Source organism: Aspergillus terreus, genomic scaffold (assembly GCF_000149615.1).
Source record: "Aspergillus terreus NIH2624 scaffold_1 genomic scaffold, whole genome shotgun sequence".
NCBI lineage: Eukaryota > Fungi > Ascomycota > Eurotiomycetes > Eurotiales > Aspergillaceae > Aspergillus > Aspergillus terreus.
Window position 1 is genome coordinate 2655465 of NT_165972.1, and position 21167 is coordinate 2676631.

The 21167-nt window shown below is 52.0% G+C and overlaps 8 protein-coding genes across 8 annotated transcripts; 3 read left to right on the forward strand and 5 right to left on the reverse strand.

Moving 5' to 3' along the window:
* Positions 1-227: 227 nt before the first annotated feature.
* Positions 228-851, reverse strand: ATEG_00946 (dynamin family protein; the record flags this gene model as incomplete). Its single annotated transcript, XM_001211032.1, has 1 exon — positions 228-851. One exon carries the CDS (start codon positions 849-851, stop codon positions 228-230), a length of 624 nt encoding a protein of 207 aa, XP_001211032.1.
* A 664-nt stretch (positions 852-1515) lies between these two features.
* Positions 1516-3107, reverse strand: ATEG_00947 (uncharacterized protein; the record flags this gene model as incomplete). Its single annotated transcript, XM_001211033.1, has 4 exons — positions 1516-2147; positions 2285-2431; positions 2532-2640; positions 2691-3107. The coding sequence occupies 4 exons, from the start codon at positions 3105-3107 to the stop codon at positions 1516-1518; spliced, it is 1305 nt and encodes a 434-aa protein (XP_001211033.1).
* Positions 3108-4462: 1355 nt separating this feature from the next.
* ATEG_00948 (Mpv17/PMP22 family protein) lies at positions 4463-5220 on the forward strand (the record flags this gene model as incomplete). Its single annotated transcript, XM_001211034.1, has 5 exons — positions 4463-4473; positions 4531-4585; positions 4638-4743; positions 4816-5106; positions 5156-5220. 5 exons carry the CDS (start codon positions 4463-4465, stop codon positions 5218-5220), a joined length of 528 nt encoding a protein of 175 aa, XP_001211034.1.
* A 1759-nt stretch (positions 5221-6979) lies between these two features.
* On the reverse strand, positions 6980-9016 carry ATEG_00949 (sugar porter family MFS transporter; the record flags this gene model as incomplete). Its single annotated transcript, XM_001211035.1, has 4 exons — positions 6980-7155; positions 7206-7743; positions 7791-8510; positions 8561-9016. 4 exons carry the CDS (start codon positions 9014-9016, stop codon positions 6980-6982), a joined length of 1890 nt encoding a protein of 629 aa, XP_001211035.1.
* A 1380-nt stretch (positions 9017-10396) lies between these two features.
* Positions 10397-11950, reverse strand: ATEG_00950 (polysaccharide lyase family 1 protein; the record flags this gene model as incomplete). Its single annotated transcript, XM_001211036.1, has 3 exons — positions 10397-11138; positions 11192-11276; positions 11335-11950. 3 exons carry the CDS (start codon positions 11948-11950, stop codon positions 10397-10399), a joined length of 1443 nt encoding a protein of 480 aa, XP_001211036.1.
* Positions 11951-12782: 832 nt separating this feature from the next.
* Positions 12783-15058, forward strand: ATEG_00951 (putative C6 transcription factor; the record flags this gene model as incomplete). The annotated part of the gene is made up of 5 exons (XM_001211037.1): positions 12783-13226; positions 13279-13533; positions 13685-14019; positions 14067-14417; positions 14473-15058. The coding sequence occupies 5 exons, from the start codon at positions 12783-12785 to the stop codon at positions 15056-15058; spliced, it is 1971 nt and encodes a 656-aa protein (XP_001211037.1).
* A 695-nt stretch (positions 15059-15753) lies between these two features.
* Positions 15754-18537, reverse strand: ATEG_00952 (polysaccharide lyase family 26 protein; the record flags this gene model as incomplete). The annotated part of the gene is made up of 1 exon (XM_001211038.1): positions 15754-18537. One exon carries the CDS (start codon positions 18535-18537, stop codon positions 15754-15756), a length of 2784 nt encoding a protein of 927 aa, XP_001211038.1.
* A 564-nt stretch (positions 18538-19101) lies between these two features.
* On the forward strand, positions 19102-21082 carry ATEG_00953 (fungal specific transcription factor domain-containing protein; the record flags this gene model as incomplete). The annotated part of the gene is made up of 5 exons (XM_001211039.1): positions 19102-19153; positions 19293-19373; positions 19442-19753; positions 19809-20641; positions 20687-21082. The coding sequence occupies 5 exons, from the start codon at positions 19102-19104 to the stop codon at positions 21080-21082; spliced, it is 1674 nt and encodes a 557-aa protein (XP_001211039.1).
* Positions 21083-21167: the final 85 nt, after the last annotated feature.

The following is a 21167-nucleotide window of genomic DNA, read 5'->3' on the forward strand; positions in this document are numbered from 1 at the left end:
TTCATGACGATGGTGGCAAGACGGAGCTCCTCGAACTCATCAAAGGTGTTATCGGCCCCGTAGTTGGTCGAAAACGCCTGTGTAGCGAGCTGCTGGAACCGACTAATAATATCCAGGAGGAATGCCGCTTGCTGCTCGGTGGTTTCACGCTCCTCACCGATAACGCGGAGAGCAGCCTTCGCCTCCTTCAGTCGTTTAGTGATTTCAGAACGGACCTATCTGTGGCGTCAGTGATCCATCTCATGTATTTGGGCCGGGTGACAAACCAAAGGAAAGGAGCGGCGCGCATTTTCCGTGATAACTTCCTGCAGCCGCCTTCTCAGGGCTCCGATACCGAATCGCTCAAGAAGAATAGCGTTCAACAGATCACCGCGTCCGAACTGCTCCTCCGCGGCGTCACGGTCAACCTGGCCGTCCTCAAGCTCGCGTTGACCAAGGTTGCGAATGACCACCCATCCATGGCGTACTGCCATCGTTCTGCCCAGGACAATGTCCATCACTTTTGCCTCAGCGCCCTGGTCCACCAGATCCGGCTTGGTGAGCACACCGAACGTTCGGCCGCCCTCGGGGTCCAACTCGCGGGCCATTTCGATGATCTCCTGCGTGGCGATGTCGACGTTGGAGGGGATAACCATCAGCATAATGGAGCGCGGGTTCTTCATGTAGCCCAGGACCATCTCCCTGACCATCTTGATGTCGGTTTTGGTGGTTATTCCCGGCGTGTTATTTTTGAAAATACCCGGGACATCGATGACGCTGAGATGGTCCTCGTCGGGTCCTGAGGTCTCCAGACGGAAGATATCATTCGAGAACGTCAGACGTTCGGGATGGTGTTTGTTCGAGACCTCCATCAGTTCATGTACCTAGACCAGTATGAGCTAGACACCAGTAGTAACATGTGGATTACTTGCCTCTTCCATCACACGTGCAAAGGACTGCGGGTCAACCTCACTGATCTGAGCGTCCCATGATTTCAGTCTTGCGCCATGCTCAGAATCAGATCCCGCAGCTGGAATCATAGATGCCTTGATCTCGCAGCGTGTGAGGTCCTTCCTGCGGCGGAAGATGATCTGGGAGGCGTATCGAGTGCAGAGTCCGCTATCGCGAGGAAAGGGCAGTCTGGTCTTAGCTTCAAGCACTGAGCTCCTACCGCTGGATTGATCGCCAACGACCACCAGCTGGGGAAGATCGATGTATTCACCGACGTTGCAGGCGAAGAGACGATCGATCTTGTCCAGAAGAACGGGATCTGCCAAGGCTTCTTTCTTTATGGGCATTTTAAGGTAGAATAAGGATACTGTCAGATAGAGAAGAAGAGAAGAAGAGAAAAATTGGGATATTAAAGGCAATGTGGTGAGGTGAAAGAGTAGGAAGAGGTGAAAAATGTAGGTGAGGTAGAAAGAGAAGAAAAGAGAAAATATAGTGAGACGACGGTGATGCATTTCATTTTGGGTCAGCCCAGAATCTCCGCCATTTCGCATATATTTCGTTTGCACCCCTCTATACATGCGTGAATTAGGCCATGTTTGCCTTGCCTTTCCTTCCCATCATGATGGCTCCCTCCTGCGTGTTTCCACAATCCAAGACAACCATATCCATCCGCTTTTCATAAGACTGCTTGCTCTTCTCTGACGACGTACGAAGCATGGACCACCGCAAATGTGGCAACGGACGGATCAGCTCATCCACACAGTCCAATAGCCACCCTCCCAAGCCCAGGCCTTGATATTCCGGGAGGATGTACACATCCGTGAGGTAAGCAAACGTAATCGTGTCGGTCACCAGGCGCGCAAACCCAATCTGTTGGAGGTTGTCAGACGTGGGGTTTGGTTTGTACACGCCAAAGCAAAATGATTGATCGAGAATCTGGCGCAGAATATCGTCAGGAAATGGTTGGGTCCAATACATAAAGTCCTGGGCGAAGGCGGCATTGATGCTGTCCACCGAGAGAAGGCTCCTGTCCGTTGACACAGTGAACTCGCCCTTAGTCCAGATCCGAGGTTCAGAAGGTAGCGCCATGGTTGAGAGAGCTGGAAAATGTGTGTTTCTTGCCGAGAGGGGTTGTTCAGTCGTGATATGTCGTGATAGCGGCAGTCGGCTGAAGGATGAGTCATGCTCGTGTTTACATCCGTTTCCCCTTTGGGATACTTACCATATAGTCAGAATTATCAAGCAGGAGAGATGAAGAATAAACAGTGTAGCTTGGATTTCTCTATCGAAGAATCTATTTCTCACTGTCTGCTCGCGGTATCCTATTCTATGACCTAAACCTCCATATTCGAACCCTCTAATATATCCAGGGCCTCGCTTGCACTAATACGACTGGATGGGAGGAACCGCATGAGTCCTCGTATTACCTCCAGTAGAGGGGCAAGAACAGGTTCATGTATCCTTTCGGTGAATCTTCGGTCCAGCTCAGACAGTTCACGATCTATGAACTGTTAGCAGCGCATCTTATGATATACTGGTATACTCACTCTTATCAATCTCCAGATCGTGCTCGGACTCCTTTTGCATTGATTCCCACTTACTCTGCCATTCGACCGGCAGCTCCTCCACGAACCCGATCATTTGGAAAACCAGTACCTCGATCTCGCCAAGATACCAGAATGGAGTACTCGCGAATAGAAATGAATAGATCTATGTCTGTCCTTTAGTAAACCGTTGTCCCAGTTGGTGAATTTGCTTACCGCACAGCCCACTCGCCATAAATCAACGCGGTAATCAAAAAGATCTGTAAAAATAGTCTCAGGAACACGCAACGAGCCCGGCTGGGCCAGGTGCTGGGGCTCATTCCCTCGTAAGAAACTCTCCCCAAAATCAAGCAGTCGGATATCTTCGTCGTCCTCATCGATCCAGTCGACCCACTCTGCGGCTTTGACTAATTGTGTGGGAAATCCATCTGGAAGAGGCGTGCCATCAAGTCGGGACAGTGGCTCGATCTCCGGGGATCCAAGAACTGTAAAAAGGTCGTTTTCACCTGCTTTGGAGAGCTGACTGCAGCTAAAAGCGATGTTCCGACCACTTATATCTGTGCCGCATGTAAGTATTGCACATAACCAGTGAAATGTCCTGCCTTGAAGAGTGCTCTCACCACCGTGACACATGCCGACGCTTTGTAGAAATCTGACAGCTTCCAAAACCTGTCGGGACATTCGACTGATGATCTCGGGACAAAGTTGGTCGCCCACCTGTTGGTAGTCTGCGAGAACCTTATCAACAGATGGTCCCAGTAGTTCAAATACCAGACACTGATGGGCTCCGTTGGGCCCCTCATGGCAGAATGAATCAAGCAACTGGATTGATTCTCTCGGGTTTGAGATTTCAAATATTCCAGATTCTGCAGCTCTCGCGACTCATGGGAGTTTGCAGTCATGATTTTCAACGCAACCCATTGATTGCAACTGGAGCATCATCAGTAAGGGATGAAGCAAAGAGCGTGGTTCATTAATCTACCACCTCTGATCATGGGCCAGCCACACAGTAGAAAAGCCACCCCATCCTAACTTATGGTGTACCTTATAGCGACCGTGCTGGAAAGTGTCCCCAAGCGTAACCGGGTAATAGCCCCCTGGCCGATATTTTGACAGAGACTCTTGCGTGTACAAGAGGTTGTTCTGACAGAAAGAGGATAAATCCATGTCGAAGGCGAGAATGAGTCGAGGAATATAAGGTGTGGGTGGTAATGCAGGGGTTATCTGGCGATGCTGCAATGACTAACCGGGTTCCGTAAGCATGGCTTCTAAAAATTACTCAAATATGCCCAAGCTTGTGTTTTCTGCCACTATTGTCTGATGACATGAAATTCATTTGTTATCAAGCAAAGCCTCAATATGTGATCGCACGAACGCCACCGGCATTTGGGCACATCTTGTATGGCTACCAGACACCAGATGCGGGAGAGTTCAAGCCCCCCAGCACGGCCTCAAAGCTTATGTATTGCTTTTGATAGCTTATATATCATCAGAATTTGTTGATGCACCCTAACAAACAGCTCTGTATGGCCATAGGTTCTAAGAGAGCCGTTTCAGCTCCGCCAACCATTTCCATGGAGTGCCTTTGCCAGTCAATGTTGCGCAAAACATGTCTCACACCACTTTCAACCAAATATATACATAGGCAATCTCGGGAGGATGATCCACTTGTGATGTAGAGTTATCACTTGTTTATGACGGATAGCTCACAGGGCGGACTGAGCTACGACTGCCTCGTTGGTAGTTTCCATCACATTTTCTGACTCACCAACTCTTAGGTACTCTCATTCTCTTTCAATAGACAGTCGATCAGCAAATGCAAGGAGAAAGCGAATCCCCCTGAGGCTGGACTGTTGCATCTGCATTCCATCCCTTTCCGGCGGTGTGGTTGCCCTTTTCGGTTATTTCCGCCATAACATTCCTTTGTCCCCAAAGTCAATCTCAATTCTGGACTCTCCTTTTATCAACCTCACAAGCTAGCAGACAAAATGCTCAGATGGTTTGTACACTGCGTTATTATCTTTAACATTTGCAGCAAATCTGACGCGAATTGTAGGTATCAGAATTGCCTGTCTCGACGTCCAGTCTTGACGCAGAGTCTAACAACTGCAGTAAGTTCGCTGCATCTGCATCTCACGACTCGAAAGCTGAAGGTATTTTAAGTGTCTCTTTGCTGTTGGTGATGGCCTTGCCCAGCAAGGGGTTGAACAAAAGGGCTTCAAACACCATGACTTGACGCGCACGGCCAGAATGGCGCTCTACGGAGGAGGTACGCCCAAGAGTCTCATCCGCATCGTACAGTAAATTTAGACTGATCTGTATGAAGCTGTTTTTGGTCCAGTCGCCACGAAATGGTTCCAATTCCTTCAGAATCGGATCAATCTTTCATCTCCCCAGAGAACGCTTTTGGCGCGTGTGGCCACCGACCAGCTTGTCTGCGCTCCAACTATGATTGGGGTATTTCTTTCCAGCATGTCCGTTTTAGAGGGCAGTGATCCGCGCGAAAAGCTTCAACGAACCTATTGGGAGGCACTGCGTACCAATTGGACCGTGTGGCCTGTTTTCCAAGGAATCAACCTATATCTGGTCCCTTTGCAGTACCGGGTTTTGGTTGTGAATGTATTGAACATCGGTATGATATACTAATGGTCCATGATGCGTCATTTTGCTAACGTACCCAGGTTGGAACTGCTTTCTAAGCTTTTTGAATAACGCCGAAGATGCTCATGCAGTTCCTGATATCTAACGGACATGGCAGCATCAAGATATAAAGTATCGAGATCTAGGTTTCTCCCGAATGTTTGAAGTGTAAGACTTCCAGAATGATATAATTTATTTTTACTACTTCTTCTACTTTTTTACTTTTGTTGATAAACAAAACATTGAACTCATTATGACACGGCACAATTCTTCTCTGCTGTGTCAAGGCGGGTAGATTACTTAAATAGGTTAACACCGATGTCGGAAATTACCCCTTTTCGATCAGTCCGCCAATGCAGAACACCGACGCACATTATGAAAGGCAATAATGCTCCGTGCAGAATGCAAGAGACAATTCCAAATCGATGGCTAGGCTGCAGGGGTCTCCTGCAATGGGCTGGATTGCAACTGGAAATGCATATTGTCATCATAACATGTTCAAAAATACGCAGAGTACGAAGGTAGCCACCCGAAGATGACCATTGAAGGACATCTATAGCCACCATCTCCGCATTCCGAGTCTTGGCGCTTACGGGCTTGATGATGAGATTCATATCAACACGCAGAGTGCATCCCAGTGGGATAGTCTGAGACATGTATGTGCGTGATTGACCGGCCGTACTGGGCACTGACAGCTTCTGCACAGCATGCTTGTCAAACAAGCCAAGTCTTCTATAACGGGTTAACATTCGAAGAGTCCTTGGTATCAGACAGGAATGGGACGCATAGTAAGCGTGCAATATAATCTTCTAGGCTGGGGCCAGACAAACACTAATGGAACCAGACCGGTGTGAGAGAGGAGGGATTGTTGGAAGAGGACTCTTGGTTGACATGGTATGCATATGCCTCAGCTAATACCCCTTCAATTTGCTCATACAACACAGGTCCGGTTCTATGAGAAACGAGACGGATCCTCCCCGAATTCCGTTACCAGATATGAAATCAAAGGTTTAGATATCATTGCAATAATGAAGAACCAAGGTAGCGTACCGAGACAAGGGGACATTCTGATGATCCGAACGGGGTTCATCCGGTGGCACAACCAGGCCTCGGATGAGGAGCGAAAGAAAGGCACCTTTGGTAATCATCAATTGATTGGTGTGGAAGCGTCAGAGGAGACTGTACGTTGGCTGTATGACCAGCACTTTGCCGCATTGGTTGGGGATACTGTCGCCTTTGAAGCCTGGCCCCCTCAACGGGATTCTAAATGGACCTTGCATGACTGGGCCTTGGTATGGTGGGGGACGCCCCTGGGGGAGATGTGGGACCTCGAAGGCTGGAGCCGGGAGTGTGAGAAGCACCAGCGATGGACCTTTATGGTGACTAGTGCTCCTCTCCACGTAAAGGGAGGAGTTGGTAGTCCCACCGCAAGCCATTGCAATCTTTTGAGCTTCTACACTCGAAGTGTATTGAATACTGAAACTTTCGAGCAAACAAACCCATTCGTTACGTTTTCCACAATAATGATTTCCCGCTGTTATAGGGGGAGCGATTGAGATAGGGTCGAGGTAATGGGGATCCTGTCTGTTGGCTCTGTGGAGTTGAATGCCCTAATTGCGTGAATGGGGTTGCTCTATTGGTGAAGGATGAACTGGTATCCGACCTGATCATCTGGATCTACGGAATATGGAGTTGAAGAGCCAACAATAGAACAATTTAGCACGAGAAACGCAACATTACTTAAACCTGCATGCATAACATCCCTGTATGATGCGGTGACTACCTGAGCACTGACTTCACAAAATTCTCCACCACACTATTATTACCACACAGTCTTATCACTTACCCAGAGGTGCCCCAGACCCTCATGACTTGGATTCAGTAGCAAGGTGTTCAGTTCCCTCGTACAGCTTAGGCATAGGCTCCAGCTTCTGCCGGAGGATCCAGACGCGGAAGTGCCAGATGGCATTCCTGATCTGATATGCTGCATGCTTCCGGGTGGGAACCGAAAACACCTGGTCTAGTTCTTCCAGGGTGAGAGCTGGAGACGTCAGTAACAGAGCCAGAAGTACGGGAGAGGAGTAAACTCACACTTGGTTTCAGGAACAAAAAGCAGTACGAGGAACCAGCCAATGATACACCAAGCGGCATACCACCCAAAGGCTCCCTGTGGCTTGAATGCGCGGAGTAGCATGGGCCAAGTAAACGAGAGGATGAAGTTGAAGCACCACGTGGTGGCGGTGGCCCACGACATACCGACTTCACGTACATGCAACGGGAATGCTTCGGCCGAGTAGGTGAATGGTACCGGACCTTCACCGGGGGAATAGAATACTTCGAACAGATACATTCCTGTTGTCACCATCGCCACTCGAGCCTTGCTGTCTGGAACATCCGGTTCGATCCAGAAGGAGAACCCGGACCAGAAAAGACAAATCGCCAGGAAGGGGAACGTAAAGAGAAGTAGATTCCGTCGACCCCAGGTATCGATGGTGAAGAAAGCCGGAAGAGCGAAGACCCAGTTGAGGATTCCGGTCCCCATGGATACTAGCAGGGCCTGTTGAATGGAGTAGCCGGACTCAGTGAAGATGGTTGTGGAATAGTACGCAATGACGTTGACGCCACAGAACTGCGCTCGGTCAGTAGAATGGCATCCAGTATGAATGGGCGAACTACCTGCTGCAAAAACATAACAATCCAGCTGGCCAAAGTTGCCCGAGCATTCCGCGGAATGGTAAAAAGCTCCACGAACATGGTAAAGAAATTCTTTCCCTTGTTGACCTCTTTTTCTAGCTGGACACCGACATATGCATAGTAGAGATCACGGGCCGCCTGTAGGTCAGTCGGACGCAGTGTGCGAAATGCCCGGAAGGCCTTGTCGATCTTGTTGTGCTCGATGAGCCAACGGGGGGATTCCGGGCAGAAATAGACCTGCGCGCAGACAATGAGAGGCAGGACGACCGTCGAGCCGAGCATCAACCGCCACGAGAGGTCATCGGACAGGCCCATAAAGGCCACGCCCATGATATTCCCTAGCATGATACCAAACGCCGTCCACATTTGCCACATCATGACCAAGGCACCACGAATAGGAGCTGGAGAACACTCCGCCGCATAGACCGGTACAGTAGAAGACTTGGATCCGATACCCAGACCTAGCACGAAGCGGGCGAGGAAGAGATTGACCCAGGAGTTGCAAACACCTTCCCACACAGATGCGACAGCTGCAATAAAGCACGAGATGAAGATTGTTCCGCGCCGGGCAAAGTAACGGTTCATCGGTTCAGTGAGCCAACAGCCCAGAATGGCACAGGCCAGGTAGGGGGCGCCCACAACTAGTCCTGTGATATAGTCTTGCATCTGGGGCGAGAAGCGATCGGCTTTTATTCCTAGTTGCTGCTGATGTTAAAAATTGTAAAGAGGTTGGGGAGGGAAACAGCAAATACCTTGAGATAGATAGCCTGCGCTCCGTTGTTAACCGTCTCATCCATTCCCTGCACAGCAGCTGCGAGAGAGCACATTGTTGCCATAAAGTAGAGGGGAAAGGGCTGAGACCACTTGTGAGTATGCTCACGCTGGAGTGCCTCTTTCTCCCAGACCTCCAGTTCCGGCAAGCTCTGGGCGGCGTGGGGATCCTGAGACACCAAGGCGCCCTTCCGGAAGGTGTCTCGATACTCGTCCAAGTTGTATTTTGAACAGAAGGCATCGACATCCTGAAACAGTTTATCTTTCGGGATGCCCGCCAATGGGTTCTCGAAGACAGCATTCAACCGGTTGGGCGGACGTCCTTCGATATCATAGATGCTGCTCCGCCGTCTGGGGGCTTCCGCATGTTCGTAGGTGCCCGGGGACCCATTCTCACTGTCGATCTTTTCATTGGGGCTGCTGTCTTCTTTAGACATTTTGATGAGCGACGAGGGAGATCAGATGATAGAAAGATTCTGACGTTTTCTAGCTTTCTGGTAGGACTGTCGATTGGGGGCAGAGGGCATAATTCTCTGGGGATAGAGGCCGTAAGCACACAGACGAAGGTCTCTGGCGTGGAGAAACCCGGCTGAAGGAGATCCTTGTGGTTTATATTACGACCAGGATACGACCTCATCCTTACCCTACTCCGTAAGAGGCTCCCGACTACAGTGGATCCAGTGAGTGTCTATGACCGAATGAGACTTCCCCGCCTAGGATGTACGTTGGTGCGGTATCAGCTGCTACGGGCGAAGGAGGGTGATCAGATACATCGTTTGCCCATGGAGACCCAATCCGGCTGTCGTACCATCCGCATACAGACAGGAGAACCGGGGATAGAACAAGCAATAGCAGAGTCAGTGATGGGCAGGGATGCGCTTCCTATGCCGTCATCGGCGCCCATGTTGGCGCTCACGCATCGACGGCGTTGCAGCGAGGCGGAGAGAGCTAGATAAGGCGTAGGATCCATGGACGGGTACAGCCTACTACTGGACGACACAAACTCCGCCATCCGATTTCCCGAATCGGACCCCATGGGGAGACGCCAGAGCGCCCGTGGAACAGCCACGGGGATGTCTGACGCAGCCAGTGAGAGACAGATCGGCCGTTGGGGGTGGTGGAGATGGGACAAGCAATGACAAGCCGTCTTGGGCTTCTTGACCGTCAGAATACGACCCGATGACGCTGCGTCAGGCGGGAACTGGTCAGAATAATTCCGAGACTATTCGTGTCGATGATTTCCCCTGATGGAACATCCCCGCGCGGGCGAGGTGGCTGACTCGTGCTGAGGGTGGGAACGCCTCATCCGGGCGATCCGGATGGCTGAGTTCCAAGTAACTAAAGTAGTTATGTAGGTCCTGTGCCTTTTTGCCTATAAGGGGTCTCGGCGTTTTCCGACCGTAATAGCCAGGGGGAAAAACCGATGAAGACGGCCATTTTATAAGTAGAACTTAAGCCTCGAAAGGGAGGATCTCACTCTCTGTAATACTCGGGCCATGGATGTCTGCGTGCCGTCGCATTATGACGACCACATGAGCTGCGAGCGGAGAAGCATGGATATGGATCCTTGGTTCAAGGGTTGAGTAAGAGGGGACAAAGGAAAAGAAGAAAGAAAATAGAGGGAAAATAAATAAGTGTTCAATATATGCGAGCTACCTCAGTGAGAAAGAAAGAGTGACAGCCGAGGCAGCAATAAAAATTGTATACTACATAGAATGACAATTCCGTATGTCGGACGAAGTCATACAACAGCCCCCCACGGGCTCATCTAAGTGACGAATTTGATCGAACTGCCCAAGAAATCTCGCACTGCCTGTCTAGAAAATACCCAGATCCCCAAAGATAGGGAAGCGAGGGGGACCTGCCGTGGGCTTTCCGATCGCACAGCTGGAGCTGCTCGGAGAAGGGGTGGGCAGAGCGGTGGACCTGACCCCAATAGTTCTCCACGACCAGGAAGGGGCCGGGCCAGGAGTATGCCATGCCCCGGGACCCCCCTCTGTCAAGTGAGGAATATGGCCGAGACCATGTCTGTCGTGTCCGCCGTGGCGCTTGGCAAGAGCCGAAGAGGAGGGAGCTGGGGTAGAAGAGGGGATCGCCGAGCTGGAGTAGTCACCGGCACCGAGCTTACCAACACCAGCGTGAGCCTTGACGTAGGAAGCCACCTGAGAGGCCGGCATCAAGGTGAGGTCGCCCTCGTCCGACAGCCAGCCCGAGAAAACCCCGTCACCAGCCGACGACAGCTCCCCAGAGCTGGTGAGAACGTTGGGGATACAGGAACGACCCAGGGACCCCGAGCAGGTAGATTCATCATCCGCGCTGACGGCGAAGACGCCATCGAGATTCTCCTTCGTGAGCGGGGTTTTGACGTTGGAGAAGACATTTCCTTCGATGAGCGACTTGCCGGCGGACTCAACATCAAACGCATGACCGCTGTTGTCGGACCAGTAATTGTTGTAAGAGTGCCAGTAGCTGCTCTCTCCAAGCTTGGGGGAGCGACCCGATGTATGATGGATGTAGTTGCGGGCAAAGGTGATTTGCTCGTTCTTGCCCAAGCCGAGGCTGTCCAATATTCAACATTAGAAGGGAAATTCTTTGCCTGGGAGGGAACGTACAGGGTCCAGTAATGGTGGCCATCGCAAGATGCCGACCAACTGGTGCGGCCATCGAACTCGCTATTCGAGATCGTCACTGACCCACCTATGCAGATGTTAGCATTGCGACGGAAAGGACAAGGGATGTATTTACGTATACATACTCGACTCGTAGCCTGTCACGAACATTTGACGACCGACCAGAGAGATCTTGACGTGGTCAATCCAGATCTTGTCAGTACCATCCAACGAGATGGCGTCGCCACCCCAGATGTATTCAGGGTTGATATCGGTGATGTGGATGTTCTGGATGATCACGTTGCTCGCACCGCCCGTCAGACGAAGACCCTTCCCGCGGATGACACCAGCGCTGCCCACACCAACAATGGACTTGTCCGAGCCGACATCCATGCCTTTGGTTCCCGCCTTGTCATAGGTGCAAGTGACATTGGGAGAGCTGCCGCACCAGCCAAAGGAGGTCTCAATGGCATTCTGACCGGAGCTGCCACAGGTGTTGGAGCTGGGGACGCAGCAGGCGCAGTCGGCACAGGTGCCTTCACTCCCGGTGAAATCAAACTCCTTGTCGATCAGGATAACGCGAGGCGTATCATCCGACAGCCACTGGGCCAGTTCTTTGATGTCACTGGGAGCGGCTGGAGCGGCGTTCCCACCACCGGTGGTGCCCGCGGCAAAGCCGAACGGCTTCCCTACAACACCTTGGGCGTGCGCCGACGCGCCTAGCAAGGCGGCCGCCATGAGAACTGTGCGAATGAGTGTCATGCTGGCCTAAAAAGAGAATAAGGTAGAAAATGGACGACTGAACCTGCAGTCTTCTTGTAACGAATGGAGGTAAGGGAGGATGAAGCCGACCAGAGGGAAGAACCAGGACGGTGCTCATGGTTCATGGCCCGTCTTATACCCCAAAAAATCTTCCCCGATTAGAATCATATCGCAGAGAGATAATCCGCAGGGCGGAATATAATTCCACCACAGGCCGTCACAGATGGCGATAGTGAGACGCGACGGAGATGCTTGGCATGGCAGATCCTGGGGCCTTGGTGTTTCACGGCGACGATCGTTGCTGAAAGTCGGCATGCACGAACGCAGCAGTATCGGATAGATTCATGATCGCCTGGAATGCGTATTCATCGGACGGGAGAATGCGTCAACAGCACGCTTTTGGCGGAGAAACCTAGAGATCGTCAGGACGACGGAGTTTTTGCCGGAGAGATCATCGTTGCTGCATATTACCTATCGTCTGAAATATAAGACCACGTCAGGGACGGAAGGTATATCTAACCCGAGTCCAAAGTAGATATCTATCTCATTGACTCCGAAGATGAGGCATATAGATACAGTGTTGAATAGGATGGATTCGAGAACATCACTAAAGACGTCATACCTGTCAGACCCTGTGAGACTGGGCCAGAATGCTTGGCGGGGGTGACTAAGCCCACTTTCCCTTTTGGGACTTCCATTCCTCTCTCTCTCTCGCCGTCTTCTCCAAGTCCTGTCGCCACCTCTCATCCATGGCTGTTCATTGACAGGCGGAGCCTCACGGGAAGATGTCTACATCTTCTCGTCTTCTCCCTCCCCTTCCATTGAAGCAATCATGTCTGCTTCCTCTTCGACGCCGTCCTTTGTCGAGGACCGGAGGCGCTCGAGGATGATTCCACCACCGCCAGTCCCTATCGCACCCTCGGTAACTCCAGCGACATCCTTATCGCCGTCCTCTGCATCACCATCCGAGAGAACTGCACCCAAAGTGGCGATCCCGCGCCTGGAGAATCGCAAGGATAAGGTCCAACGTCAGAGGACACTCCGCGCTTGCGTCCCCTGTCGAGATCGCAAGACCAAATGTGACGGACACATGCCCGTCTGTCGGCAGTGTAGCCTCACAGGAAGTGAATGCACCTGGACCTGGTCGAAGCGCGAACGCAAGGACTGGGAGCTCGAGGCCGCGCGATCCAAAATCCACGCATACGAGGCCCTCCTCGCCGAAATCCTCGCCAAGAGTCGCGCCGATAATCTCCACTCCATCGAGGATATCTTTTCGGTGCGAGTCCCCGAATTGCACCGGAGGGCGCTAATCAATGATGGTAAACTAGAAACACTTTCAAACGTCCCCAGAGATCTTTGCCTCGCTCCTGGTGTCGCGCTCCCTCCTCGATCAGCATCTCCCACCCGCCAGACCGGGGATTTCTCTGCGTCGAATGCATTTGGCTTCGACTGATACCACCGGCTTTCAACCGTTATGCTCCAAGCCATCATTCCAGACCAGTCAGATCCAGAACTGGACCTCTTTTGTGGATAATGACACTGCTAGCCACCTCCTCTCCCTGTACTTTGCCTGGGAAAACCCTGTATGGCATCTGGTGGATCAGGACATGTTCTTGCACGATCTGGAAACCGGGGGCCGTCGGTTCTGTTCGCCTCTCTTAGTCCATGTTCTTCTTTTCTTCGGCGTGGTACCTCCCCATTACCCCGAGCAAGGTGCGGATCTAACCAATCTAGAGCATATCGTACGACCTTGGCCAGATCACCAACCGGCGGGAGGAAAAGGTGCTTGGGAAACAGTTATATGATGCGATTCAGCGACTGTGGGAACTGGAGAAGACGGATGCCTGTCTGCCAACCGCGCAAGGGAGCATCTTGATTGGGTTACTCTGTTGTACCTTCGGCATCGACCGAATTGGGACCCGCTACATCCTCCACGGTGCGGAACTGGCTCAGCAGTTTGGGTTAGACCGTGACGGAGCTGGTTATTTCGCTACTGGAAATACCAACCTGGTTGATCCCATCCACCGCTGTCAGACCATTGTCGCCTGGGCCTTTTTCGACATTCAAGCGTATGTCCGCCCGCTACCCCATTTGTATGCGCATGCTCACCAATTAGACTCGCCGCTCAAGTTTATAGGAAAGGGCCAGTGTGGCTCGAACCGCCATCCGTTCGATTCAGCCCAGGCGAGACGCACCTTCTAGACAATGACGCGAACTGGATCCCTTACCCCTTCGCCGGGCCAATATACCCGTCCTTAACCTTCACGTCGGCGTGCGCTCGGAGTGATCTGGTTGAAATAGTTCACAAGATTGCCCTGTTCTCCCGCAAGTTCCCCTACTCCGCGATAGAGGAAGATGACTGGGTATATGGCTCGACACTCTATCAACGTCTCGTCTCCTGGCGAGAGAACCTACCGACTGTCCTTCTGCCGAAGGAAACCCCTTGTCCTCATATTATTTGCCTGCAGTGAGAAACCCCCCCCCCCCCGGGGAAGTTTCAGCGAACGTGCTGACCCTTCTAGTATGTACTACCACGTTTCCGTTGTATCTTTATGCGACATTTTCAATCTCCATTCTGATCCGTCAAAACCCGAACCCGCCACCCGGGCTCAGTTTTCGCCCGTCGAAATCAAGTTGCATTCTATGGATACCCTGGGATCTCTCATACTGTTGTTCAAGCAGCACCATGGATGGAAGTCTATACCCATAGTCATGCTCCACTATTTCTGCGTTGCTGGTATCCATTCGATCTCACAATTGCGTTCAAATCGACCAAAATGGAACTTGGTCCTAGAAAGCTGTGTCGTTGGCCTCTGGTATATGAGTCTTGGGTGGGGTCGATTGTGCATGGCCTTCTTGCGCACCATTGAATTAGTTTTCAAGAACGCCAACATGGATGCACGCCTGATCCCGCCCAAGGTCCTCCAGATCTTCTATCAGCTCGATCGAAATCTCTGGACTGCTCGAGATGTGTCGTCCCTGGCCGCGGACTATGTGGTTCAACATATTCCGGATGATGCAATCCAGCAAAACGGGTCCGGCCCCGGATATCGCGCCCAAGGGTTGGAAAGTCTGATCAACGCGTTGGATCAGTTGTCGATGCAGTAATCGCTGCATCTCTATATACCCCATGTACGAAGTATGCGCGATCAATGTCAGATACTATCACCATCATTTGAAAATCAACTTCCAGACTCTCCAAGCCTTGTGGAAGCCAAACAATCTTAGTCACCCCATCAGGTTAATTTTGCAACGTACGATCTGGACTCTGAGAAAACTGTCCATCCATGCGTCAGCGGTTAGTACGATCGTCTGTCCGATCCCTGTCGATATATCCTGCGTCACACTGTCTTCCGTTAGAGGAGGCACATCAGTCGGCCCGTGTCCTCCCGTGTGTGCCTTTCCGCTTTGGTCAGCAGCGGGTCGTTGGACTCCTTTGTGGAGTCTTTCCGTTGTAGTGGCCCCAGAGCCTCCTTGCGGAATTCCTCCAGGATGACGACGTAGCGCTGCGCAAAAGACTTTGAACCGCACGTCGCCAGATCCTGTTGTTCCTGCTCTCCCACCATCCAATCTCTGGAGAGGCATCAGCGCATGTATTTTCCCGCACGACTCGGTGTTGGTATATTCGGTGAAGTTGGCGAGGATAGTGCGAGAAGAGGCGCTACCGAGTGGGCTGCGCAACAGGCTCTAAGGACATGATGATATTCTCTCTAGATAGTCTACGTTGACCACCAGGGCCCTTGCTCCTTCATGAGGTCAGGAGCTCTGTCTGATACCGCCGTTCACCTAATCGTGGAAGACTATTACGAGTTTTGCAAGGCATCCCCGACGAGCGCCAAATTCTGGATCGCAGCGAGCCCGTACTGCGCCATGGCGTTTGTAGAGACCCAAGTGGCCTCATCCACCGGAATCAGAACGGCACTTCCGTTCACCCGCTCCGCCGTCCAGGGGTCATCTTCCGTCAGGTCATCGGAGCCATCAGCACTACCGGTGAACTCCTCCCAGGCCCGTTGGGCGACAGTGGCATTCCCGCGCTGACTTGCGTCGTACGCTGTCAGGCGAGAATGGCCCTGGACGAGTGATATACCGCTGAAAGCTTCCCCATACCGCGCCTTCTGCTCTTCTGCCGGCGCTCCATAGTAGTAACAATAATCCAACCATGCGTCTTTGAGCCCTTGGGGTGCATCTTTGCCCCAGTACTCCAGCAGTTCGGACATGACCTCAGGAAGGCCAAACACCGCGTTGAGATGAGAGATGGACACGACCCCCCTGTTACTGGGATCAGTTGGTGGAGGAAGAAGTGATCCATTGGTGCTGGAGTATAGCCCCGAACCGGTGACGAACCCATTCTTAAGACCGGCGATGCCTTGCGCCGTGCGCGTCAACTTCATCCGGGCTTCCTGCCAGCGTGGGCCCCGACGTTCCCATTCAATCAGCCATCCACCCGCCAGGCCGGCCCAGTCGGTGCCGAGAGAGATTGCGGCGGGTTGACCTGGTTTCGGGGTCCAGCCATCCTCGCGGACCTTTCTCTGAGGGTCGAGAGTTCCGTATGTTTTGTCTGTGTCCAGGGCTTCTTGTAGGAGCTCGCCCACACGTTCGTCTCCGCCACTGAGGTAATAGAAGTATTTGCGATATTGTGGTTGCGTGATGCGCACCTGTTTGGCGCTGTCTCCGTAATGCTGAACTCCGTGCCGCGTACCAAGCCCTTTCCAATCGCCAATGTGATACACGTCTACCTCACCAGTGTGGCGGGTTAGTGCTTCGGCAAATCGGTAAACGTCTGACCGACCAGTGCGAAGGAAATATTGCCAGAGAAACAGGTCTGGCGACAGTTCGGAGTTGTCCCAGGCATAGCCGCCGATGTCGTACCTCCAAACATGTCTATCCTCGTCGTAGGTGTGCATGATATCACCGTAGTCCAAGAATCCGTACCAACGGCGATAATCAACTTGGTCCTGGTAGAACTTCGTCAGGAAATCGAGGTGGCTCTCGATCGTCGCGGCTTTTTCATTAGACGTATCCGGGAGTCCCCAGTAGGATCCTAATGCCTTGGTTGACTTGAGATAATTAGGATCCGCGATCAGCACGGGCGGCTCATCCATGCTCCTACCCTGAAGAGTTAAGTCGTCTGCAGAAGGGGTCTGTTCGTAGGCGCGAATGAAGATTTCGCTTGATCTGGCAATTCCGTAAGGGGTGTCAAAACTGGGCGCGTAGTCTTCGTAGGTGATCTGCAGGGCATCAAGTTGCTTTTCGTACGTATCCTGTCCCATCCCATCATGATATGGTCTTAGATCCAACGGTTCTGCTTCAGAACTGTATAACCAGAGGGTAATCTGTCCCTTTTCCGAGCCTGCTCCGGAGACGTCAAAGCCCGTTGGATATCTCTTCCAGAAATCACGGAGCCCGAGGGAAAGTCCGCCCTGAGTGGCGCCGCCCAGGTACACCAGTCCGCCAGACCGCGTACCACCGGGGATATTGACCCACCCCTGGCCAGACTTGGTCCTCTTCTTAAGGGTGAATCCATCCGGAGACAACTGGCTCAGACGGTAATCATTCCACACGGGAATCCACTGCATTCTGGAAGAAACCCTCTCATCCCAGGTGGTGATGTTTGGCGTTTTCTGCCCGCTAAACTGGGCGGTTCGTACTTCCTCTCCCGGATCGCGACGGAGGCCAGTCACGCCTTGAACAGCTTCGTGGAGGAAACCATCACCCACGCCACGGATTCTCACGTGGCGATCGTACAATTGTTCTTCACCGAGGGGAACCTGGAACTGGATTCCCAGTCCTGTAATAAAGTCTTGGTCGGGTTTCCCATCAAAGACAATGCTGTGGATTACCCTGATGGTATCGGAGTTGGCGTAGAGGTAAAAACGCAAGGTGAACCGTAGCCAGTCATCGTGGTCTTCGCCCGCGACAACTTGGTGGTTACCACTGACTGTAACCAGGGCGCGAACCGACGACTCCTCGGCGACTGTGATATTATCAATGCGGCTTTGGAAACTCGAGCCATTGGCCTTGGATATGGTGTCATCTGGTATGCTAGACTGGGTGTGGAGCACCAGCTTGCCCGCTTCCCCGACCACCTTTCCGCTCGACGTTGTGATGGAGTCGATGATACTGTTTCCGTTCTTAGGAAAGGCGACTTTGATCTTGCCGGTGTCGACTGTTACTTGGTCTCCTCCATTCTGCACTGACAGGCCTGCAGATGCAGTGGGGGCATGTGAGGACCTCCAGGCTTCGACAGCATATTCCGTCGCGATGGTGTCAAGTGCAGGGATTGCATGTGCGGTCCATTTGACCGAGCCATCTCGCCAGTATCCGGTTGCCCACGTTTGCAGAGGGATGTCGCCATTCGCGTCCGATATGGTAAAGCGGGTGTCGTTCAAGTGATATTTCCCCTGAGGCCACGGAAGCCCGAATGTTGTTCCTGCGTGGAAACCGGGGGCGCCTTCAAGCCATTTGACCTTGACCGTGTCCGATGGATCTTTTGAGTTGGGTCGCGATAGTGCTTCGCCTGCCAAGAGGGCCAGCACCATCCACAGGAAGGACAGTGAGATGGTGTTGCACCCAAACCAGGTCACCATTGTGTGAAGGAATACCTGGTACTAGAGCACTGGTGCTCCTTGACACGACGTGCTGTAGCATCTGAGGCAACTGAGCGGAGGGCAACATTAAATACGCCGGTTGTCAATTGCGACAACAACCCTCGGGGTAGATTGCAGCGAGACCAGGCACCCTGCGCACAATTTCCTGCGGGATGGCATCATTCTTGGTGGCTAACGGGGGTGTATTTCTCCGCCGAGTAGTTTTCTTGGTATACGCCTAAGGGGGTTTTAGCTAGGATCAATCGAACTAGAGTCCTGCGCGTTTCACTAGCATTCCACGGAGGAGATATATTGCTTGCACACGCCAAGCCGTCGAAACTGGAACCCACGCAAACACTGGCTCCCAGGTCAGGACATACTTGGAATAGACGTCAACTAGGGCATCACTCGAAGGACAACATCCACGAGTATTCTCTCTCCGATGATCAGTCCAGGGCCAGTAGATATACACGGACAAGTACGGAGAGGTAGTGGGTGTAGAATAGGTGGGCGCTCCGGCGGGGATCCGCCTCGGCTGAATACGGGCCGATCAACCCCACAAACATGGACAAACATGGGGACCCCTGTTTGCTGTTTGCATTCCCCCTCTCGTGTTGTGTGTCTTGTCTCTCTCTTCTCTGCGCCATAGCGATGGCAGGGGTCAAAGCGATCGTCCTCCGCCGCAGTCCGAGGCTGTAGAGGTATTCTCGGCATCTCCAATCTGTGCAGCATACATGACTAATTAATGGTACTAGTAGTACAATTGAAGGAAAAAAATACCCCGAATCGCTGGGGACTAGTGCAAGGAGTATGTCGCACGCTTCTCGACGACAAGAGTAAGTAGTAAAATCTCCCCCATGATGCTGTATCCTAACCGACATATCGTAAAGCTCTCCTATCATAGCAAGTGAGGTCTTTCAGGAGGCTTGCTCCATCTTTTTTCTCCATTGCCACAATAAACCATACTGCCTCTTCCACCCCGGCACATTCCAGCAAAAATTGCAGTCCCACAAACTCCCCGACCACTTGCGTCTCGCCATCATTGCATCGGCGGTGCGCTATTCATCTCGTTCTCAATGGAGGGACAGAAAGCAAAAGACCATTGACAGCTATGCGGCATGTTCTTGGGAGCTGGTCATGTCCCTGGCTGGACTCGGCCAGGACGACATCTCGGTAATCCAGACACTCACATTGCTAGCAATCATTGATGCTACTGGTTTGTCCATCTTCTCTGATCGTCGCTGGAGATTTGCTAAGATCGATGCTTCCAGCGGGCCGACAACGAGCCGCGTGGGTGAAGGTCGGAATGGCTGTGCGCATCAGTCAAGATCTACGAATGATGCTGGAGCCGGACAGCCGTCTTCCCTACGCTGAACGAGATGAACGTCGAAACCTCTTCTGGTCGGTATATCTCCTGGACAGGTTCATCTGCTGCTCGTTTCATCGGCCTCCTGCAATCAACGATGCCGACTGCCTCCTAAATCTGCCAACCCATCACCACCCACTTACGTTAAAAGGCTTGCTTAGTGAGCAACTCGAAGACCCAACCCTCCAACCAGGCGTATTTGCTACCACAGTAGCATTCTCCTCTGTGCTTGGGGAGATTGCCAGGTACATGATGAGGGAGGACTCGTTGGGGCTGTTCGACCCCCAGTATACGGCATTTCAGTACAAATTAGAGCGCCTCAATGAAATGACCGAGAGAAACGCTGGGTCCGACTTACACAGCATGGCAAGCACTCACCTTGTACTCTCGAGATGTCTATACCATCTTTCGTTCTGCATCCTCAAGCACCCCTTTCTCCTGGGAAGTCTAACCTCTAGAATGAACCACGAGGAATCGACAAAATGGATGCGGGATGCACGGCATACCTGCTTTGCACACGCATGCTCTCTGGCCCAGGTGTTAATTGATGCGCAGGCAGCTGGATCTATGCCCGTCCCATCATTTTACAGTTACAGCATTTTGGTGGCTGAGACAGTTCATGCATTGCACCTCTACGGCAATGATCCATCAGCAAGCCAACAGTCCTTGAGATACCTCGACAACGCTTTTCAATACCTGGACCGCATCTCGGAATTCTGGGACCAGGCCAATATGATAGTGAGCCAAACTTTCAGATACCACGATCCTGATACTAATTGATAGGCAACCGTGTTACGATTCTTCCGCAACCGCTGTCCACGATACAGCAATATTTTCCTTCGGGAGAACCCCCCAATGGAAGACCTAACGCCTACGGATCTGACGGTCCTCAGGGCTATCGTCGATTACTGGGTTATGATGGATCCCAATAACCCAATCGCTGAGTTAACATCTGTGAATATTGATTGTTTCCCGCAATTTTCTCCGGCTGGTCAGGAGCCACGCGAAGAAACAGAGTCCGTCAGACTTCATCCTGACATGCCACGTCGTACGAATGAGAACATGGAGGGAGAGTTTGTGGATCCTCAACTTCTGGAGACCTTGTCCATCCAACCATCCCCAGACGCCAAAGGTGATCCCCTGTGGGATTGGGATGATGACTCGATACCGAAGGCTTGATTTGTTTGTATTTATTCCTTTGTTGTAGGATAGCTTTTCTGTATGAAAATGGTTCTGATCCTGGGGCTTCCCTAGAACTTGGAAT